Source organism: Martes martes (genome assembly GCF_963455335.1).
Source record: "Martes martes genome assembly, chromosome: 5".
NCBI classification, from domain to species: Eukaryota; Metazoa; Chordata; class Mammalia; order Carnivora; family Mustelidae; genus Martes; species Martes martes.
This window is the reverse complement of record NC_137892.1, coordinates 42,584,109-42,608,687: the sequence shown is the minus strand read 5'-3', so window position 1 is coordinate 42,608,687 and position 24,579 is coordinate 42,584,109. Positions and strand designations below refer to the sequence as shown.

Genomic DNA, 24,579 nt, shown 5'->3' with positions numbered 1-24,579 from the left:
TGAATATCTGAAAGCATACGTAGAATTTCTGAATATTGTTTATCTAACTTTGGCTAAGTTTTTCTTCTCTACTATACTGAATACCTCTTACAGCAAATCACTGATCTGTGTTAAATGCCCATATACTGTGCTTCAATTAAGGCATACTTTTAAATATAAAATTCATTTATTTTATTTATTTACTCATTTACTGAGGTATAATTGACATACGGTATTATATTAGTTTCATGTATACGATATAATGATGTAATATTTCTATATATTACAAAATGATCACCACATTAAATTTAACATTGTTCACCACATAGTACGGAATTTTTTTTCTTGTTTTGAGAACTTAAAGATTTATTCTCTTAGCAACTTTCAAATGTACAATCCACTATTACTACTATAGTTGCCATGTTGTATATTACATCCCATGACTTAATTTTTACAAGCATAAGTTTGTACCTTTTGACTCCTTTTATGTATTTTTCCCATTCCCCGCCTATGGTAACCACAAATTTGTTCTCTGTATCTATAAGCTTGTTTTTTTGTTTGTATGTTTTTTTAGATTCTACATACAAATGAAATCATAGAGTATTTTTTTTCTCTATCTGACTATAAAGTTCTTCTTAAAGTAATTTATTAACAGTATTTTATAATGATTTTTATACTTTTGTATCAATAGTTTTCTCCCCCAAATACACCATTCCTACAACTCATGTAATTCTCCACTGAAATTAAAAACCTTTCTTAAAAACTCAGCTCTGTGCTTCAAGAACTTTCTCTGCACGTCTTTTACATAGTCTCTAAAATATAACCTGGGACTAACAGCTCAAAGAACAAATCAGGTATCTATCACCACATTTTCTTATTCATTACTCAGAGTCACACAGAGGACTATGCAGTTTTGATTCCTAGTGGTAAAATGAGAAAATATGGCCTCACCAAATTTACCAACTTCTCTATATTCATGAAAAGGAGAAGGTAACTTGGAGGTTAAAAGAAGAATTTGGGGGTCAGAAAGATCAACTTGAATTCATGCCTCAGCCACTCACCAATGTCTGTGTGTCAATTACTTAATTGGATTATTAAAAGGATGAAATTAAGTGGTATGTAAAATAAAGTAACACACAAAACCAATGACATATAGAAAATAGTATGGGATAAATAAATATTACCTATTATTATCCTCTATGGCCACATTTAAAATCACACAATTGTGACTCCCATGACCATATCGGAACTACGACAGAACTACAGTCTGAGGATCATAAACTCTTGAGGCTTTTCAGGTTATCTTTTTCCAGCTAAACCTACTAATAGCACAACCAATTTTGATTAAATTCTTCTTTCTGAATAATGTATGGGGTCCTAGATGCGTATTTTGAAAATTTCACAGGTAACTTTTAAGCATCCTTATTCATGAATAAATGCATTATACTAGGAGGTGGTACAGCATTAATTCAGGAAGTAATGCTGCTAAAACATTATAGAAAAATTGTATGTATTCAGGGTTTTTTCCTGAAAAAATCCCTCCCTCTAGCTGAGGAAATACTTTGGAAATGTTCTATGATGTTAACATTATTAAAATAAAATAAATTTAAATTAGAAAAATAGATATTGCCTTGCCTTTGTCCCATACCCACATCAATGTATAAGGATAGCAGCTGTCCTCCCAACACATAGCCAACAGCAGGGCCTAATATTGACATAGAATAGCCAATTCCTAGAAGAACAAAGACATTGAAAATAGTCAACTGTACATGCTATGAATGTCTTACAGTAGTACAGAAAGATATATTTTACTGTAGAAAAATTGAAATGATTAGAATTACAACAAAATTACACATATTTCCAGTAAAAAAGAATACAATCTGAATGGTACCACTTGTTAAGTCAAGGAGCTTAAAAATATTTTCTAAATAAATATAACTATAAAATACATTTTAAATATAAATATATATGTAATTCAGTGTAAAAGTTGTTAGACTATAATAATTGCAATAAACCCCACAACTATAAATTCAAGGAAAATTACATTATGTTAAATGGCAGCAAGAGGTAGTACATCTACTTTATTATGGATGATGATAATTACTGTTTACAATTCTTATGGAAGAAAATACTGTGAAATGAGAAGCCTTCTCTACTGTGTACACACTCTAAAAGCAATATGTATTTTGCACTCCAACAGCTGATTTTAAAACCTGGACCTGGTGATTAGCCTGTTTCATAAAAGTAAGCCACTAATTTAAACTCCCGCACTTAGGGAATCTTCTGCTACTTGTAGCAGAATTAAATTGACCTTATTTCTTTCAGATATTTAAAATTTTGCCATATGTAACATTTAAATTTCTGCAAAAAATTATGCATACATTAGTATCTTTATATATTACCACCTTCTGAATTTTTAATCAACTGTTAAGATTCTCATTCACATACACAAAAGACCAGAATCTATCATACCCAAAGCTAAGCATATGTCAATGATAAAAATGACTTATGTACTTGACCAAGTTTCCAAAGTAGAGGTCATGCAAGATGATCTTTTGAAGGACCACTGAGCCAAGATTCTGGAAAGGTCCAAAAAATTGGGACTGATTATTTCCTGGGCATATTGGCTTATTCCACAAAAGGCACTCACTAGTGCCTGGCACTCACTCCTTGCTAGTCTCTAGGAAGTAGGGACACCAAAGTTGCAGTTCAGTGCTGCTAACTTGGAAGTTATACCTTATAAACTGTCCCCATCCTACATTTTATATTGGCACTTAGGAAGCTATACTCTAAAAGTAAGGGTGAGTTAGACTTGCCCACTAAGTAAGTACAGCTTTGCTTCAAATAAACTAATTCTGTGAAGTTACATAGAGGGGACCCCAAATCATATTCCCAAATATATCAGAGATTGGTAATTTATTAAAAAAACACACAGAGTGGGGTTTGGAGAAAAACTGTAGTATAAAACACCTTTGTCAATTAAACGTCAATTAAAATGAAAGAGAGAGACAGCAGATTACTCAAAACTGAACTGAGGATTACCAAACTGGACAAATCAATTAGGTTAGTAAAAACTTATTGAGAAACACAAAAATAAAAACAGAAGATAAAAAATACAGAAAAGAGTAAGATATGAAGAATACATTTTTTAAAAGTTTTAGCATACATGTAATTGGAGTCCTAAGAGAAGAGATAACAGGATAGAAGTCATATTTAAATGAATAATCATAGGAAATATCCTAAAGCCAATAACAAATACCAAACAACATATACACATCATATAAATAAAACCAATGAAAAATCAAATGCAAAGAGAAAAATCTTCAAATAGCAAACCTATATGAAACAGTGGAAGTGAAAAGACAAAGGAACAGTATTTTTAAAGTACTGAAAAAAAAAAAATCAATGGCCAACTAGTCATCTATTCCTACTGAATATATTCATCAGGGAAAAGGGTTAAAAGGACTATTTTTAGTTAAAGGATTCTAGGATATCTATGATGAGTAGGTATGTGGTAAAAGTATCAATTAACATTAGAATTTCATAAAATCAAGTTTTCATAAAAGGTCATTAGTAGATGAAAAATAAAATAACATATAGCCAGGAAGTTGAGAGGGAAGAAATGAAATAATATTAGATTATCCAAAAGAAAGAAAAAAAGGGCAAGAAATAAGAACATAGAGCAATTAGGAAGCACAGGTTAAAATGAAAGATTTAAACACAAAATAACATTAAATGAATTAAAAACTTCAATGAAAGAACAAAGGGAAACCCAGGGAAAGCATCAAAGAAATAAAGGAATAGAGGGTGAATGACCTAGAAAAGTTCATGAAGATAGATACGTTGCAAATTCATTCTAAAAACGGAGCAGATTTTGACCATTTTCATTTTGCCTGGTTTTGCTTTGTTATGCATAAAATGTGTTTCATAGAAGAATGTATGCTATCAGTAATAGATGTTGTTTTAAAAGAAAGAATGGTGGATGATTTTGAAAGTGGGGAAATTAAAAGTTATAAAAAAAAAAAAGAAGGATTTCATGTAAAAAAACCCAAGTATCTATTGCAAAATATGGTTATCTGAAAGTGAAAAGAACAGTATATAAGATACTGTGATTAAGATAAGTGATTATATCTTCCATAACAGAAAAATAAGAGATAAAATTAAAATGAGTTTTGCAGTTTTATTGCTTTTGTTTTTTTCCTTTACTCAAAAAAACTGCCATTTGATGAGTTCCTATAGTATAGGAAAGACTTAACATAGAGGCCTGTGACTGTTAACTTTAGAAAGCCATGTTGGCAAGGTTGGCCCTTGACTGGCGTTTGGGATTTATTTAACTGTCCAGAGGGATGCCACCATTCCATAACTAATAAGGGTGGCTCACTGTGTGGACTTTGCATAAACAATGTGGTTTTGCTGACCACCTGTATTCCTTTTGAGAGTCTAGAACTTTGATAGATGCAAGGCAGAGTGTTGCGATAAGATCAACCCCCAATTAAATCCCTGGGCACTGAATCTCTAGTGAACTTGTGGTAAAAAAATCAATCAATCAATCAATCAATCAATCTCAAATTCACTGCCTGCAGGATTAATTGCAAGCTGTATGGCTCTGCTAGGGGGAGCTAAATCTTGGAAGGCAGCACCCAGTTTTTGTCTGGACTTTGCCTCCTGCATCTTTTCCCCTTGCTGATTTTGCTTGGTTTCTTTAGGCTGCAATAAACCATAGCTATGAGTATGATTTTATGCTGAGTCAGTCATCCTACAGATTTATGGAGTCTGGGATGGTCCTGTGGGCCTCTACCCCACCGACCATGTTTAAATAATTTTTGAAAAACTTCCTATTTTGTGTGTTTTCAAAACATAAAGATTAAAATTGTCTTATCAGATGTATTGATCAGAAGAGCGCTTCAGAAAGGAAATTTATTGAACTGGGAGACTGGAAAGCATCATCACTAGCTAATTGAAATAAATCATTGTTAACTTAGCAAATACAAGAAAAGCTGTACAGATCAGCTGGGAGATCAGAGAGAGAGAGAGAATCAGAGCTTGCTGAGAGAACAAGGCAAACAAGTAGAGAAAATAAACAGAAGTGTAGTCGTTTTCACATTATGGAATGTGCCTAAGTAGATTTAATGGTCTGTCAGGGCTACGTTGAATGTATTTGACTTCCAGGGGCGATGGCAATAGGTTCTTGCTATAGACTGAATGTTTGTGTCCCCCCTACAAAAGACTCCTGTTGAAACCTAATCCCTAATGTGGTGTGAGAAGGTGGGACCTTTGGAACAGATTACATCATGAGATTGGAGACTTCATAAATGAGATTAGTGCCCTTATAAGAAGATACCCCAGAAAGCCCTCTCCTCCCATGTGTCATGTGAGGACACAGGAAAAAGATGAAATGTCTATAAGGTAGGAAGGGGCCTCACCAGACACTGATTCTGTGGGTACCCTAATCTTAGACTTTTCAGTTTCCAGGGCTGTGAAAAATAAAATTTCTGTTGTTTATAAGTCAACTAGTCTAGGATATTCTGTTTTGGCAGACTGAAAGAACTGAGACAGTCCTCTTTATTAGAATAATAAACTGATAAGGTGAAATGTGAAACACAGTCATTTAAGGCAAGGCCATGCATAGCCTAGTAAGTTCTACCTTGCAAGAGTATCACAGAAGGAATTTAAGAGAAATTTACAGCAACAAAAATTAGATTCCCTGCCCCCCAAGAATTGAGCCATCTATAAAAAGGGCTGATCAGAAATGAAAAATTCCACAGAATTTCTGGGTACTATCTTGTCATTTCTTTTGCTGACTCTAGTCAGGTCCATGTAGGATGTGGTAAATCAGGTAGAATGGGAGCGCTCCATCCCCCACCCCGTATAAATAAGCCTGAACTCAAGTAATCTAGACAGCCTACTGCTTGGATGGCACTTCTAGGAAGGCTGGCATGCCCAGAACAGGAAACAGAGCAGGAAGTCAACAAAACTCATAACTGCATTCAACCGAAGGACGTATGTCAGTAAATAATGAAACAAAAACAGTAATATTGCTATATCTGCCATCTATTGGGAACCTAATGGAAATACCCATGAAATTACAACTAACTTTTTAATAAGCTTCTATTGTGTTTTTACTTATAAATTAAACAAGCAATAAAATGAAGTGATACTGAAACAATATTACAGAGAAAACTTACCAATGTAGAGAGAAGATTTGTGTGTGGGCACAGACTCATCAATAAAGGCTGTTCCTAGGGTATAGAGAGGAGTTCCTCCTGTTCCCAGCAACAGTTGTCCCAAGATGAAGACATACAAGTAGTTAGAAAGTGAAGAATTTGAAGAGTTACAATTGGTCCTGTTCCTTGTTGTTATGCAAGTACCTTTGAGGGGGAAAAAATTAAATTGTGAATTTACAGAAATTTAGCTAAAAATTGAAATATCTATTTTTATTAATTACAGTTGCCTAACCGAACCTTCTTTATTTCCTTCAATCACTTCATTTTGATTAAACTGTTCTTAAAATATATACATTACTTAAGAAAATTTAAGAAATATTATCATGTTAAAATTTAGACAATGTAGAATAAAACTGAGCAACGTTACTTTAACAATCAAAATTAACAAATTTGGGGGTAAGTTGAAATAAACACAACTGAAGTAAGCTGTGCCTGGGAAGGAATTTTCAGATAATGGGAAAAACAAAACAAAACAAACACAAAAAAACTAGCTTTTATTTTTCTTTCCAAGTCATAAATATAGTATGACCAGCATACTGAATTATCAATCAATACCCTGAACACATGTGAAAAGCGTACTTAGGCTATATGACATTTTGGTCAAAATAGTAATTTCTTAATATTCACTACAAAGCCATAATACTTGAAGTTATGTCTAGTTCTTTCTTATAGCTCAAACTACTTTACTAAATTTATTTTTTGAAGCAATCTTCGGCCGTATAGAATATTCTTCTGAATATCACCAAAGGAAAAATTGTTATTTTTAAGATTTCATTAAAATCTTAAAAATCACAAAGTCTGGATATTATAATAAACCCATATTTCCTAAACTCACCTGATAATATTAATGAATAAAAATGTTTGATAAAATATATTCCCAGCACTTTCTTTCCCTTTGAAGCTGGTATTATCCAGGAAACTGCATTTTATTTTATTTTTTTATTTTTTGGAAACTGCATTTTAACAACAGCCGTAGATGATTCTATTTTCATTTCCTTAATATCAGATCAAGATGTATTACTTCCTGAAGAGTGAGATGAGTAAGACCCCCAAAGCACCAATTTTGAAGACTCTTTAACTGGTCCATGGCCATCAGATTTTCAGATGTAAATTTTACATGTAAAAAACTTACTTTTTTAACTTAAAATGTAAAATATACCCTACATTTTAAAATATACCCTGTAATTTAAAATATGCCCTATAATATACCCTCTTATAATCTGACTATTATAAGAGGTTGATGAGTATTTCAGCAGATAATTTGTATTCATAACCAGGCCAAGTCTGCATAATATTTGTCTTACCTCCCTGGCCATGTCAGACATTTGACCTGTGACTTCTGGTTTCAATATTCACTTTTCTGGAGGTAGCAGATTGGACTAAGAATGATCTCTTATTATTTGATACCCTGCACAATTAAATATACTTACATGTATTTCTTGGTTTATTATTTTTTCCCATTTCTTTTTATAGTAGAGAAATATCTCTTTGTAGTAATCTAGTTGATATTTTGACCATGTGAGTAGGTTGTGGGTTTTGGTGTTTGTTTCTACCCCAGAGGAAGTAGTCCATGAGGTTTCAACATGTTTGTTTAAGTAAATTTTAAATAGCACAGAAAAAGACCAAGAGAAATACAAAACTCTCCCTTCCCCCTGCCTGCCTCTACTTGATGCTCTCCCATGTAACTTAGATGGAGGTAATGACCACTGTCAACAGTTCCTTTTATTATTTTGCAGGTATTTTCTCACACATTCACACATCTTATATCCATTTACTTTTTTTACACAGGTATGGTCCATACTAAACATACTATTCTCATGCTCAACAATTTCCAGATTTCACTTATGTCCTGACATCCTTGATGTTGGAATTTAACTGTATTTAAATTTCTTTGTGGGCTGCCATAACATTCCACAGCATAAATGTAGTATAACTTAATCCACAACTTACACTTAATAATTAGTAACATAACATTTATTATTATTATATTGTACATATATTTAGGTCATTACAAACATGCTGTGACAAGCATTTTAAGAATTTCCTTGGCATATTTATGCAAGCCTAACTGTAGTACAGTTTCTAAAAAGTGGAAATGCTAGGTCAAAGTGTGTAAATATTTGTATTTTGATATTGCCAAATGCCTTATCAAAAAGTTAAACAAATATGCAATCACACCAACAATGCAGCAACACTTTGCATAATAAAATTAAACTACTTCCAGTCTCTCTGGTTAAACAAATACATGCACATGTGTGTGTGTACATATTTTTTAATTCAATTTTTTTTAGGATCATCAATACAATGAAGCATTTCTTACATGTCTATTGGCCACTTGCATATATTTTCAATGAATTTTTCAAATTTACTTCGTAGGTTCCGAGTTTGATATCTGACTTAATGAAAGTCTTCCCCTCTCCAAGATTACATATAAACTAACATGATTTTACCATAGAATTTTTCTTACTTTACAGTTGACCCCAGAACAACGTAGGAGTTGGGGCACCAGTCCCTGCACAGTCAGAAATCCATGTATAAGTTTTGACTCCCCCCAAAACTGAACTACTAATGGCCTGCTGCTGAAAAGAATCCTTACTGATAAACAGTTGATTGGCACATATTTTGTATGTTTCATGTATTAGGTACTATAGTCTTATAATAAAGTAAGCTAGAGAAAAGAAAATGTTAAGAAAGTCATAAGGAAAATACATTTACAGTAAGTACTGTACTATATTTGTCAACAAAAAAACAACAACCCTGTGTACAAGTGGACCCAACACAATTCAAACTCGGGTTTTGTGTTTCTCAACTGTATTTTTAATTTATATGTAATACAGTTTAGTGAAAAAATTGGAATGTAGTATTTTGTCCGATTAACCAAATTTAATCAAATTAAATTTCTTGGGTGTGGGTTTATTTTTGGATACTGTTTTATGTGACTGATCTTTGCAGTCTTTCTCTGGACCAAATCCCTTGTAATTACTCCAGTTGTCTAGGCTTTGAGATACCAACATGTTATCCCAGTTATGACCTATTTCACAGTACTACATGAAAAGCTTGGTAACAATTAACATCATCTCGTATCGTTTTTCCCAAGTAAACAAGGCCTAAGATCTACTTATGAAAACTACTATATTCAATATATTATTCTCTATATTATTTCTGAATAATTTCTATTGCTTTTCTTAGAGTTGATAAAAAGAAATGACATATCAAGCCACAGAAAAGCTTGGATGAATCTTAAATACATATTGCTAAGTGAAAGAATCCAGCCTGGGGAGGTGGGGTTAAGATCACATAGTAGTAGGAAGATCCTATGCTTGCCTCCTCCCTCCAACACAGCTAGATAAAAATCAAATCATTCTGAACACCCAAGAAATCAGAGAACTGAGAGATCGAAATGCACAACTAAAGGGAGAAAAGGCCACAACATGGAAGGGGGTTAGCATGGAGATGAGACGTGACTTTGGGGAGGGGGGGGAAGGAGCCCTGATGATGGAGAGTGGAGACAGAGAGAGAGAGGGAAAGATTGAGAGAAAAACAAAGGGAGCAAGCGCACACAGCATGCAAGGGATCTCACATGAAAAATACTTCCCCTAAACCAATACCAGGGAAAATGAGAGGCGCTGATTATTTTGAGTTTTCACAACCAGTGTAACTCAAAAACTGGAGTTTTAGAAATCCGTGCTACTGTCAGTGTGAAGCCCAGCCAGCAGAATAGTTCTTCTGGGTTGGGGGGCGGGGGGAGGAGGCTGAGGGAGGGCAGAGGCCTGGAAGCAGATATCGCAATATGAGGATTCCCTGGGACAAACTGGGGAAGACAGTTATTACTTCTTGGAGTGCACGTGGGAGAGGTGGCATTACATCTCAGGGGACAAATGTGACAGAGGGCACCACTGTGCTGCCCAGTCCCTTAGCATAGGGGCACAGACACACCCACTGAAAGCAGCTACCCTCGACACCAGCTTTTTGCCCTGCTTTTCTCTGAACTCCAAGCTCCTGTGAATTGGTCTGGGACAAACTGGCACCAGCCACAGCATAGGGAGACCCTCCTTCAGAAGACCAAACATAGCTGTGTTGAGTTGGGTCCCTAAAGTTTAGAGTTTTGAAAGTCAGCTGGCATGCCTAAGATAAAACACAGTGCAGTGCACTGCTGGGAAGGCAGACAGTCTGGACACAGACAGGGTGAAGGCAGGGACCTGAGGAATGCCTGGGACACATAAGGAGAAAGTGATCCCACTTTTTTTTTTTTTTTTTTTTAAAGTGATCCCTCTTCTGCGAGGGCTTCCCAAACAACATTAGGCACAAACTGTGGAGACCAGGGAGGGGGCTGGCACTATTTTTCTCCGCCCCACATCAGCATGGACTGACTTAAGTAAGCAGAACAGCACCAACAGTGAAGGCCTCAGCCACTTACACAAAGCCCCACCAACCTGCGCTCTGCAGATGATTCTTTACAAGGGCAAGTGTGCCTGAGAACCAGAGCACCAGAAACCCAGCACCCCTCCCCCAGGAGACCGGGATGAACCTACCATAGACACCAAGTCCACTGACCACAGAATGCTGCAAAGCTTCAGCCCTAGTGGAAACAGGATCTGGTCCCTTTTAACAAGCAGCCCATAACACACCTAGTTAAAACTCTCCTCACTTTGGACAAGGACCAAACATTCCCACTGCTGGCAAGGACAAACTCTGCAGAAGAATGACTTGCGGGAAAGAGCAGCCAAAACACAGCAACAGAGTGCACACAACATACACCAGAAACACTGCCTAAAGTCCGAGGTCCTGGAGGTTACAGGCCCTCTTCTTCATAAAGCTATTACTTTCGGGAGCAGGAAACATAGCAGGCTTTCTTAACACAGAAAAAAAGACAGACACTTAGATAAAAGGAAGAGAAATTCATCCTGAAAGAAATAACAATAAAAGGTCATAGCCAGGGAGCCTGCTTCCTCCTCTCTCTCTGCCTGCCTCTCTGCCTAGTTGTGATTTCTCTCTGTCAAATAAATAAAATGAAAAAAAAAATTTAAAAAAAAAAAAAAAGGTCATAGCCAGGGATCCAATCGGAACAGATATAAGTAATATGACTGACCCAGAATTTAAAACAACAATCATAAGGATACTAGCTAGTCTTCAGAAAAGCAAAGACACCAAGGAGTCCCTTACCACAAAGATAAAAGACCCCAAACTAGTCAGGCTGAAATAAAAATGCTATAACCAAGATGCAAAGCCAAATGTATGTAATGAGCACAAGGATGGAAGAAGCAGAGAAACAAATCAGTGATACAGGAAACTCAGTGACTACTTAAAACATAGTAACATTCATATCATAGGAGTCCCAGAAGAAGATGGGGAAAAAGGCGCAGGAGGTTTATTTGAGGAAATGATATCTGAAAACTTCCTTAATCTGGGAAGGAAACAAACATCCAAATCGAGGAGGCACAGAGAACTCCCACGAAAATCAACAAAAGCTGGCCAATACCAAGATATATAATAGTAAAATTTGCCAAACACAGAAAAAAGGAAAAAATCCTAAAAGCAGCAAGGCAAAAGAAATCCCTAACTTCCAAGGGACGACATATAAGGTTTGCAGCAGACCTATCAACAGAAACCTGACAGGCCAGAAGAGAATGGCATGATATACTCAACATACAGAATGGGAAAAAATATGCAGTCAAGAATACTTTATCAAGCAAGGTTGTCATTCAGAATGTGAAGGAGAGATAAAGAATTTTCCAGACAAACAAAAACTAAAGGAATTCATGACCACTAAACCACCCTGCAGGAAATATTAAAGGGGACTCATTGAGTTGGAAAGAAAGACCAAAAGCAACAAGCACTAGAAAGGAACAGAGAAAATCTCCAGAAACAACAACCTGATAGATAACACAATGGCACTAAATTCAAATCTATCAATAATCACTCTCAATGTAAATGGACTAAATGCGCCACAAAAAAAAAAAAAAAAAAGGACAGTGGGTAACAGGATTTAAAAAAAAAAAAAAACAAAAAAACAAGACCCATCTATATGCTTCCCATATAAGAGACTCTTTTAGACCTAAAGACACCTGCAGATTGAAAGTGAAGAGATGGAGAATGAACATCAAAAGAAAGCTGGAGGGGTACCTGGGTGGCTCAGTTGTTAAGCGTCTGCCTTTGGCTCAGGTCATGATCCCAGGGTCCTGGGATAGAGCCCCAAGTCGGCTCCCTGCTCACCAGGAAGCCTGTTTCTCTCTCTCACACTCCCCCTGCTTATGTTCCCTCTCTCACTGTCATTATCTCTGTCAAATAAGTAAATCTTTAAAAAAAGAAAGAAAGAAAGCTGGAGTAGGCATACTTGTGTCAAACAAACTATATTTTAAACCAAAGACTGTAACAAGACATGAAGAAGGGCACAATATCATAATAAAGAGATCTATCCAACAAGATCTAACAATTGTAAATATTTATGCCGCCACCTAGGAAGCATCCAAATATATGAAACAATAACAAACATAAAGAAACTCATTGATAATAACACAATAATAGTAAGAAACTTTAACACCTCACTTACAACAATGAACAGATCATCTCAGGAGAAAATCAACCAGGAAACAATGGCTTTGAATGATACACTGGACCAGGTGGACTTAACAGATGTATTCAAAACATCTCATCCTAAAGCAGCAGAATATACATTCTTTTCGAGTGCACATGAGGCATCCTCCAGAACGGACCACATACTGGGTCACAAATAGGCTTCAACTAGTAGAAAAAGACTGAGATCAGGCCATGCACATTTTCCAACCGCAGCTTTATTAAACTTGAAGTCAACCATGATAAAAAAATTGGGAAGATCACAAATACATGGAGGTTAAAGAACATCCTACTAAAGAATGAATGGGTAAACCAGGAAATTAAAGAAGAAATAGAAGAAATACATGGAAACAAATGAAAATGAAAACATGATGGTCTAAAACCTCTAAGATGTAGCAAAAGCAGTCATAAGAGGGGAGGATATACCAATACAGGGCTACCTCAAGAAGCAAAAATCTCGAATATACAACCTAACCTTACACCCAAAGGAGCTATATAAGGAACAGTAAATGAACCCTAAAGCTAGCAGAAGAAAGGAGAGAGTAAAGATTATAGCAGAAATAAATAATACAGGGGGAAAAAAATGATAGAAAAGATCAATGAAACTAGGAGCTGGTTCTTTAAAGGAATTAATAAAATTGATAAACCCTTAGCCAGACATATCAAAAAGAAAAAAGAAATCACCAGTGAGAGAGAAGAGACCACAGCCAACACCAGAGAAATAAAAACAATGACGAGATTATCATTGAACCATCAAGAATACCAGGAAAAATTATATGCCAACAAATGGGGCAGTCTGGAAGAAAGGGATGAAAAGTCTGAAGTCAAGGAGGGGTTCTCTGAGCTATTGCTGGCTTTAAAGATGGAGATGACCATATGCCAAGGAATGCAGAAAGCATCTAGAAGCTGACAGCAACACCCAGTGATGACTGTCAAGGAAATGGAGATCTCAGTTAAACAATCCCCCAAAACCATTACTTCCAACAGTTTAATGAGCCTGGAAAAGGAGCTTCTGAAAAGCTGCAAATGAGAATGTAGCCAGCTAATGCCCTGAGTTTCGGACTCTGACCAGAGAACCCAGTTGAACTGTGCCAGACTCCTGACCCACAGAAACAGTAAGATAGAATTACTGCGCTGTTTCCAATTAAGTTTGCATAATATGTTATGCAGCAATAAAAAACTAAAACAGGGGCGCCTGGGTGGCTCAGTGGGTTAAAGCCTCTGTCTTCGGCTCAGGTCATGATCCCAGGGTCCTGGGATTGAGCCCCGCTTCAGGCTCTCTTCTCAGCAGGGGGCCTGCTTCTCCCTCTCTCTCTGCCTGCTTGTGATCTCTGTCAAATAAATAAATAAAATATTTTTAAAAATTTAATACAAACATCTTACAAAAGGTTAACCAAGGAAAAATTTGCTTCCTTGAAGGGTGAATAATAAACCAAAAAGGAAAGGCAAAACACATGGCAGAACAGTCTCCACAAAAACATCACTATGATGTAGATTTTTAAATTACCGTAGTTCCATGCTTTAAAAGTGATGACAACAATTGCTTCCTAAAATCAAAAACTGAAAACTAGGATTAAATAAGCTCATAAATGTGATGAATAAGAGAAGAAAAAAATAGGCTGAAAAAACTCAAGGCAAGACATGAAATAAAATGAAAACTACCATAGAAATGAAAGTCACATCAAAATGGGCAAAAGAAAACAGGACTCAGAATTACAAAGAGAGAATACATATCTGTGACTTGAGAAACATGAACAAAATTAAATAAACCAAACTAAGACTTAAAAGATTTGAGAGAAAATAATAGAAATGAGATCCAGACAAAGAAAATCAAACATATGCAAAATCAACTAGAATAGGAAAAAGTATATACTTTGAGGTAAAACTTAGGAAACTTTTCTGAAATAAACGAAGACCGATCTATAATTTAAAAGGGCATAAGGCATCCCAGGAAAATTTGATGCAGGGCTTTCAAGACTATTCCCTTATAAAGTTACCAGATTTTAAAGATAAAGAAACACTTGTGCCATCAAGAAAAAAGATAGTAACTTATGTAGAGGGAAATAAAAAACACTTAACTGGCATCAGACTTCTCTAGAGCAACATATCTCATAAAGCAAAGGAAATTATTTTTAAAAAGTAATCAGTGAAAGAAAAGGTGACTCATAAATCTTAAACTATCATTCAAGTATAAAGGCAAAAGACAAATATTTAAACACACTATAAATCTCAAGGAATTACCCCTTCCTGAAAAAAAAACAAAAACAAAAACAACTACTACTAGAGGGTTCAGTTCAGCCTACCAAGAAATACTTCATTCTGAGATGCCATGGAGACATGAAGATTATTCATCCTAAGTAATATTAAATAATTTATTACATTGCACCTGTTATAAAACAGATTTTTAAAATAGCTAGGTTTACCTATTATGTGAATTCTGCAGTATTATTAGTTGGAGAAAGTGCCTGAACCCAGAATTTCAACATCTAATGAGAAATAAAACAATTCCTGGCAAAACACATTCAACACTAATTTAAAAACATTGTTTTGACATTACACCACAAGAGGGAGCGCCTACGCTCTTCATGAACAGAGGGAATGTTGCCAATAAAACTAAGTCTTAGAACTTTGCTTAACCGACAAACCAGTGTTCAGTCCTACCCACTAACCTGTGCAGATACTAAAGGTAAAGGAGAAAATGAAAATCTACATACCTGGACATTTATAAGTTAAATATCAAACTTAGTCCAATCCTCATCCCCACTCAGAGGCTCACAGCCTGCTACTCCCCAGGCATTTACCTTCAAAACCTGGACGTTTAGAAAACACGTTTTCCTCTGGGCCCATCCTGCTGCCAAGGGTAGGGCAGGATGCTGCAGGCTGAGATGGGATTTCACTCCCCCAGTCACAGGGGGAGTGGCAGGCAGAGAGAGAAGCAGGCTCCCCACTGAGCAGGAAGCCCAATGCGGGACTCTATATATACCAGGACCCTGGGATCATGACCCAAGCCGAAGGCAGACACTTAACCGACTGAGCCACCCAGGCATCCCTAGAACCATATTTCTAATGCCAAATTTCTACCTTAAATGTCTTAAACAGAACTCATCATTCTCAAAAAACCATCTTGTCTGCCTCATTTCCCTATATCTGTTTATGTTTTTTAGTTATCAAGCTTAAAACATGAGAATCACTCAACATAATATTCCTTGCCTAAAATGACCACACCATATGCTTTTCCCACTGTATTCATACCCATTGTTCAAGTCCGGCTCAATTTCCACGTCTCCCAATTTGCCCAAAGGAAACGCTATCTTTATTTACTACTCTCTTTCTCCATTCCGTGACAATGAACCCTGAAGTTTTTACTGCCTATATGACTCACCAGGTTCTTGCTTATCATGCCTTACTTACATTCGATCCTCACTCAAGTTTATAGCCAAAACAGTGATCATCTTATGCAAGATCCTTCCCTATCATGTATTATCTAATTCCCAGAAACAACTTATAAAGGAGGTACCATTACTTTCCACATTTTACAGATAGGCAAAATCAAAATTAGATTATCTACTTCCAAAATCTCTACGACTAAAGAGCCTAAGTATTTAACAGATTCATTGCATGGTTAATGGTGACATAAAGTAAAATTAGTTGATTATTTAAATAGCTTGGGATATAAATTCAAGACATTTCTATAAGGGCTTCTATCAACATAAAATAAGCAGAAAAACTTAATATAATTTCTAACAGCCAATCTACTTTTCTAAAGTAAGTGGTCATAACTCACTATAAGATAAGAAAAGTAGAATCCTGGGGTGCCTGGGTGGCTCAGTCAGTTAAGTGGCTGCCTTTGGCTCAAGTCATGATCCCGGGGTCCTGGAATCAAGCCCTGCATCAGGCTCCCTGCTCAGCGGAGAGCCTGCTTCTCCCTCTCCTTCTGTGTGCCACTCTTCCTACTTGTGCTCTCTCTCAATCTCTGTCAAATAAATAAATAAAATCCTAAAAAAAAAACAAAAACAAAAACAAAAAGGAAAGAAAAGTAGAATCCAACACACCATGAATCTCATAGGAATGACCACAAAGGCATAAAACCCTTTTATAAAACATGAGAAAATTCTATGTATAATCTTATGCCAAGAAATTTGAAAATGTCTTAAAATAAAAATATTGACTTTAAATTATATAAAATTTGTATATATCTATGATTCTGGAATAAATTGAAATGGGAATCAGAAGTCTACCTCTAAATATTTTTTCTGGAGAATTTATGTCAAAGCTCAACCAAAAACAATCAACCTTTGTATGTTATTTAAACTATTCCTATATAGTGAAGAAAATACAAAGTTTCCCAATTTGTTATATAGTATTAGCACTACTCCATTTCAAAACAGCAGTCATTTGGGGGGTGCCTGTGTGGCTTAGTCAGTAGGGCTTCTGACTCTTGGTTTGGGCTTGGGTGTTGTTCTCAGGGTCATAGGATTGAGCCCCACGATGGGCTTGTGCTTGGCTCAAGGGTCTACCTGGGATTCTCTCCCTCTGCCCCTCCCCCTACTCTCTTTTCTCTCTGTCTCTCTCTCAAATAAATAATGAAATCTTAAAAAAAAAAAAAGTCACTTGTAAAGAGGAACGTTAAATCAAAATATTTTTTGAAAGACTATAAAGCTAGAAAATATGTATGCATTTTTTTATGTATCACATAAGATTGCAGTAGAATACTTACAAAAAGGATAAGGATAAGGGAAATTCAACATTTTCTTATGGGTATGGATTTTTTACAAAGACAGAGTTAAAGGGAACAAATAGTAAGTGCCAGTACCACTAGGCAGTTGCCAAAACACTACAAAAACTGTAGCTTAGTTATATAAAGGCACACAGTAACTTATGCACCAACTGTGGTGGGGAACATACCAGGAAAATAAGTACTATGACCTCTTTCTTTCCAATATGCAAACTCCCATTGGCTAAACCCAACAAGAATCCTGGTAGCAAAGTACTAAGGCAACATAGTCCATGGGCCTTTAACTGGGTGATAAAATGAATGACAGATCTGGAAAGACAAACAGAGGATATCCATCCAGGACTATCCATTTTTTGTGGGGTATTTTTGGTATCTTAGCATCCATTTTTATCTTTGTCCAGATGAGAAACATTATCTCCAACACAAGAAATCCACAAGAATCTATCACCAAAACATCATCATGGGGTAATGTCAATCCAGTTATTATCCTACCTGAAACCAACACTGAAATGTTGGTCCTCATCAGTGGTCTTCATGTAACAGGCAGAGGAAAATAACAGTAGGACAATTAACAAGCTCCATAGTTCTTCCTTCTAGAGTTGGTCAGAAAGACCGAGTTGACAAACATTGCTTCCTTTCCTATCATCCAGGTTTTGTTTCCTTTACTTCCTGCCTGTACCTCAGTTGGTCTAGGATTTTACAGAGCATTTGTAAGTCTTCAGCTGTTTTATCTCTGTTTGGTTGCCATAGTTATCCTTTAACAAGTACTATTGAGTGTGGGAGTGTTAAGAGGCACCCAAGTAAATTCCCTCAGTCCAAAATATATTTTTTGGAGACACTGTATAGAAACAACACAATTTCCCCTGAGTAACTAGGACCTATCACTTCTGCCAGTTCAGTGACCATCTTTTCTTCCTGTTGATTATTTAATATAAATAGATTAATACACACACACACACACACACACACACACACACATATATAATTAGGGTACAGTCTAGGCTTTGACTTTAAGGGAATAATGACTGGGTTATCTGATGAAAGCTTTTTATCTCCTGGGGACTAGGACTCAACAAGACCAAAGCAGAAAGCAAAAATTCCATAAATGGAATTTTAGATACAGTAGGAAGAGGCACTAATCCTTTGGCACTCCCTAGCTCCTTATCCTATGCATTCTGTCTATAAAGGATCCAGCAAAACAGAGTGGTTTCTGCCTTATTTAACACATGTATCATGTTCTAAGAAAATTCTGTTCTACAAATGACAACACAATGAACACCATCCCCACAAGTCAGTTGTTTCTTGGTTTAGGGTACAGAGTAAGACACACAGGTGAATTTCATGCGCAGGACTTTGTTACTATATCTCTTTTGCTGCAAATAAGTTTCTTGGTCAGAAGTAGTGTTGTATAGAATATAATTATAATGAGTAAGGCCTTCTGTAAGTCAAACAATGTTGAGTGTTGGTAAAGGCATGGAGAGCAGTGAGAAGAAATTCCTATCTAGAATATATAGTTAAGTTAGGAGGATAATTTGCAACTAGTAGAGATATATATTTTAACTGCCTTTGGGTATATTGGTTGCCCTGGGGAAAGCTGACATATCAGAAGCTCTCAGGACACACCCCTAGAGTTAACAAATCAAGCAGTCCATCTGCAGTGGGGGTTAACAGACCAGTCTTGATGGGGGAAAGGCATGTTTGTGGATCCAAGCTTATGTCATTATGGCCACTCTTTACATGGTACTATTCCAGAAGACACTGAATGAAATTCCCTGCACAGACTTTTATTCCTCTTTTCTTTTTTTATTTATTTATTTATTTATATATCCTCTTTTCTTTTTTTTCTTTTTTTATTCCTCTTTTATTCCTCATTGAGAACCTCTTCCACAAAGGATATGCCCAAATGAGCATTAACAAGTGGCAAAAATATCTTTACATCCATCTACAAGGCAATAAAAATAAGCAGCTTGCAAATGTGAGATGCTTGCCTATATAGTTACTTGTGCTCTCCAAACCTACTTGTATCTACCATTTCATTTAATAAGACTGTTTCATATGTCTAATTTTATTATTTGTTACAGTAAATAACAATACTTCATAATGGGGAGTTCAGATCATGATCACATTTACATCTAACATACCACCATCTAGTGACAAACCAAGAGCCGCTTTTCAAATGGAGAATACTGTAAGCAGAAGAAAGGATGGTCTTACTACAAAAACCTGGGGTCCTCACAACGATTTCCCTGTGAAGACTTGTCAGAGGCTTCTGACATCCTCCCTCTCTGCCAAAAATACTGTCTATACCTGCTGTGAGAATTTTACCTTGTTTCAGTTCCTACTCAATTCTGGCAATCTCAAGCATTACCTAATAAATACGTTAGATTAATGTATACAAATGAGGTAGGTGAGGCTTCCCAAATCCCAAAAGATACATCGAGGGCTATGCAAGTGCAGAATGTGGAATGTGCAAAGGGGGTACTATAACATGGCCTTGGCCATACTGTTATGGTAGGCTCTTGATGTTTTTGTGGTTTTTCCCTAGCATGCATATATTTTACTGAGGCTTCTAAAATACAACGAATAAATAAATAAATAAATACTTAACTGACCAAGTCCAGTTAGCTTAATACCATCAATATAAGGTCCAGCAAGACATTCTGTGGGATAGTAAGATGATCATGGTACCTCTAGACTAGATTATCACAAATGTCAATTTAGGGCTAGATAATTCCTTGTCGTGGAATGGCCTCTCCTGTAGGTCTTCTAGGATGTCTACCAGTGTCCCTGACCTCTACCCACTAGGTGCCAATAGCACCCTCCAATACAGTCATAACAATCAAAAAGTTCTCCAGAAAGAAAAATTGGCCTCAGTTGAGAACCACTGCTCTAGACCATATTACACTAAAGAGCAAGACGAGTGTGCAGCACTGATATAAGAGAATAGTGATGTACTCTTGTTCTTCCATAGAAAAGCAAGTCATCTTGATTATTTTGTAGTTGAAAAATGAAACAAAACATGCACCAGATCAATAACTATATATTAGATATCAGGGTCTATGTTGATTTGCTCTAGAAAAGGTACCAAATCTGGAAACATGGCTATAATTAGTATTATGTATACTCTATGATTATAAAGTAATAAAAAAATAGTTACAATTTTGATTGTGTTTACAATGGTCTAAAGTCATTTTCCATGATTTTATCATGCATTTACACCAAATTCATAAAAAAAAAAAGTGAGAATGTAGTAGGACTAACCACCCTGTTATCTTTCAAATCTTGATGGCATCACTAAACTCCACAATCCTCTTAAGAATACCATATTATTTCCAGTTTAGTATTTCATTCAGGGGTTTTTAATTATTTCTTCCTACAATAATATCTCTCAATCCACAGGTCAGGTAACCAGTGTGAAGATTCTTCAAGCTAGTATATCTATCCCCTTTCTATATCCTAAGATTAAGAGAAATTACAGGATGGGTTCTCACTGTGATATAGAGCAGCTTGGGGCCAAGTCTATTATTGGACCTCTCTAAGTCTGGCACTACTCCAGAACTCCAGAGATCAGATGAGTTCAGAGCTATTATCTAATCATCTCCAAAGAATATGAATACTACCCTTCCCCCTCAACACTGGATAAAATGTTTTAGGGTAGGTTTAGGGAAAGAAAAGCATCATATACTCCTGGCTTTGTTGTAAAGCTCTTCAAAGATATCTAGCCTTCTTATCAATAATGATAATCAATAATGAACTCTATCTATGAACTAGCTTAGGTCTGGGAATTGGTAAAAGGGTTGTGAAACCCTATAATACTGATTCAGATTGGGTTTCTGCCCATAAGACTCAGAATTTTCCCACTTAAATATGTCAATTTGGTCTCTAAAACTCATTCAGTAATGGAGCCGACCTTGCCTCTGAAGGTTAGCATAGCCCCAGGATCTGGATGGACAAATGAAGAACATCCAATATAACTTATATCCTACAGGTCTTTTTGAATTTTCAAAAAACAAGGGTTACCACAAGAATATAAGATTTGGGGTGCCTGGATGACTCAGTCAGTTAAGCATCTGACTCTTGTTCTCTGCTGAGGTCACCATCTTGGAATTAAGGGATCAAGCCCCGCATCCAGCTCTGTGCTCAGCACAGACTCTGCTGGGGATTCTCTCCCTCTCCCCTTGTCCCTCCCCCACTTACCTGTTCTGTCTCTCTCAAATAAATAAATAAAATCTTTTTTAAAAAGAATATAAGATCAATTAAATTTCATAGCAAAAAGCCCTGGGTGTTAATTCAATGTATTAAAAATTGACATTTTAAAAATGTATTAAAAATTAAATACTGAAAATGATGAACAAATTATAACTCCTACATTCCCCCAAAATTCTGTCTGATGTAGCAATAACAGTAATGGATATTATAAAAATTAAAACCTGACAAATACAAAATTTATAGCCTCTAAATATTATAATAATAAAGTAAACAAAAGAAAATAAGAATACCAAAAAATGAATTGGAAATGTCAGAATATAACAGATTAATATGAAAAAGAACAAACAGAAATCACAGATTAATGTAATAAATGAAATTTAAATGTTACATTAGGACTAGAGAATATATTTCAGTTTGAAGTAACCAGAATTCAGTCACAGAAACTGTATCCTAGAAAATGTCATATTTAGCAAAACTAAAAGGACCAATATTTTATATTTTATACTTAGTTATTATGATCACTTCTTAATACCACTGACTCTATCTTAAAAACTCAGACATAAGGTAAAATATTTTATATTACAGCAATTATTTGCTCTTATAAAACTGAAATTGGAAACATGACCACGTTGATAACAAAATGGAGATAACAGGAAGTACAATTTATGAAAAGAAAATGGCATGGTTACAGATAATTTTTCAAGAAAGAAGTGTTTTTCGCATTATCCCAGGGACCACATGAACAATTTAGTATTACTCAAGATCCTCAGAATCATTTCAATAAAGAAATCCTGTAATTTATTTATTCACTAACTTTCTGAAACAGTTCCTTCCTCCCTTCTGCTCTTTTTCAATGTGGCAGGCTTTTCTGTGCATTATAGGGTGTCCTCATTCAACAAATACCTACTAACTATCTACCCTTTGCCTGATAATATGCTAAAAAACAGTGCAAGCTTGTGCTGAAACTCTTTTTTAAGTAACATATTTTAACATCCTACAGAGCTTTATGGGTCATTGCCTTTCTGACCTCTTCCAATAACCCAAATAACTGACAGTAATGACATTGTGGGTGATTAGTGGATCTGTGCCAAGCATTCTGGATGGAATGAAAGGGAATAGGATTAGACTTCAGAGTTAGAAGAGACAACTGCTTCTCATCCAAATCCTATAAAAGATAAAACTCAGAAGTCCTTTGTGAGTAACAAAGGTCAATTAAAACAGACCATGTCAAGGATAAAAACAAGGCCACACTCACTGTTAATACCATTAAAAGGATTAAAATGGTACCAAGCAAGTACTTTTAATTGGAAGATACAGCTTAGAGAAAAGTACCTAAGGGTATTACTCTCCCATTAGTCTGATATGCTTAATTAAGTCCAGAGAGAGGCATGAGGTTAAGAAAGATAAGACATACAACAAAACTATGAGTATGGCTATTGGCACAAGCACCCGAATCAATTAGATAATAAATTTGTTTTTGAAACTGTTGCATCACCAAATGAACCATCAGCCTCTTCTCAAATTATAACTAAATGAGTATGAAAATAACCCTTAATTCCCAAATTTCTACAGGTAAGAAACAGGCTGATCCAGAGTCTAACTATCCAAGGAGTATACCCTCCATTTGCCCTTTTCAAATATAGCCAAAGACGATTAAAAAACCAACAGAGAACAATGAACCCTCCCAAGAGGCAGCTTTACTCAAGGAACAAGCATACCATCTTCCCAGTGGGATTTCAGGATTTCTCTGAACTAGTGACTGCTATGTATTTTCCCCTTTCCAAGCAGATGATTATCATGACAAATATGTTTCTTACCTGTTTGGTACATTAAAGGAAAAAAAACAGAGAATGCTAGTGCTAAGGGGAATACAAAGAGAGTCAAAATTCAAAATGTATCATAGACAAAAATGGAAAACTAGAATTTAAAAAAAAAATGGGATCTAGGACTAGGTAAAGAATTCTTAGCCTTGACAACAAAAATATAACCCATAAAAGGAAAAACTGATAAACTGAACTTCAAAATTAAAAACTTTTGCTTTTATGAAAAACCCTGTTAAAAGTATGAAAAGATAAGCTATACACTGGATGAAAATATGTGAAAATCACCTATGTGACAAAGATCTAGGACTTAGAATACATAAGCAGCTTTCAAAATTCAACAGTACAAATTAAACAATCCAGTTAGAAAATGGGCAAAAATCATGGACAGACATTACACCAAGGTTAAACAGATGGCAAATCGACACAAGCAAAGACGCTCAACATCATTGGCCATTAGGAAAATCCAAGTTGCATCCACAGTGAGATTTCACTGAAACCTATCAGAATGACTAAAATAAAAAATAAAGACAGCACCAAATGATGGGGTCACTCATACTTCGCTGATGGGCTATAAAATGGTACAGTCCCTCTGGAAAATAGCTTAGCAGTTCTCAAAAAAATAAACATGAAACTATCATATGACCCAGCTGTTTTACTCCTGGGCATCTATCCTACAGAAATGAGAACTATGTTTACACAAAAATCCATACAAATGTTCATAACTTTATTTGTAACAACCAAAAAACAGATCAACTCAGATGTCCTTTAGTAGGTGAATGATTAAACAAACCATCCCTAATACACTCATTACATGAACTACTTGGTAATTAGCATTAAAAAGGAATGAACAATGGATAACCACCACTCTGAGTTTTTAGAGAATTATCTTGAGTGAAAAAAGACAATTCTGAAATGTTAAATACTGTATAATTACCAAAATATAGTAAAATCTTTAAACATAACAATGTTGGCATGAGGTAATTTACAATAGAAAACTTAAAAAAAAAAAGATTTTATTTATTTATTTGACAGACAG

The 24,579-nt window shown here is 35.7% G+C and overlaps 1 protein-coding gene across 1 annotated transcript in view; it reads right to left on the bottom strand.

Annotated features, from left to right (window-relative positions):
• SLCO4C1 (solute carrier organic anion transporter family member 4C1) overlaps positions 1-24,579 on the bottom strand; it is a 64,359-nt gene that overhangs the window by 26,626 nt on the left and 13,154 nt on the right. The window contains exons 3-4 of the mRNA XM_080804388.1: positions 6,165-6,347; positions 1,615-1,711 (exon numbers count right to left, since the gene is read on the bottom strand). Coding sequence (XP_080660514.1) covers positions 1,615-1,711; positions 6,165-6,347 — 280 coding nt within the window. The remainder of the gene's footprint in view (positions 1-1,614; positions 1,712-6,164; positions 6,348-24,579) is intronic.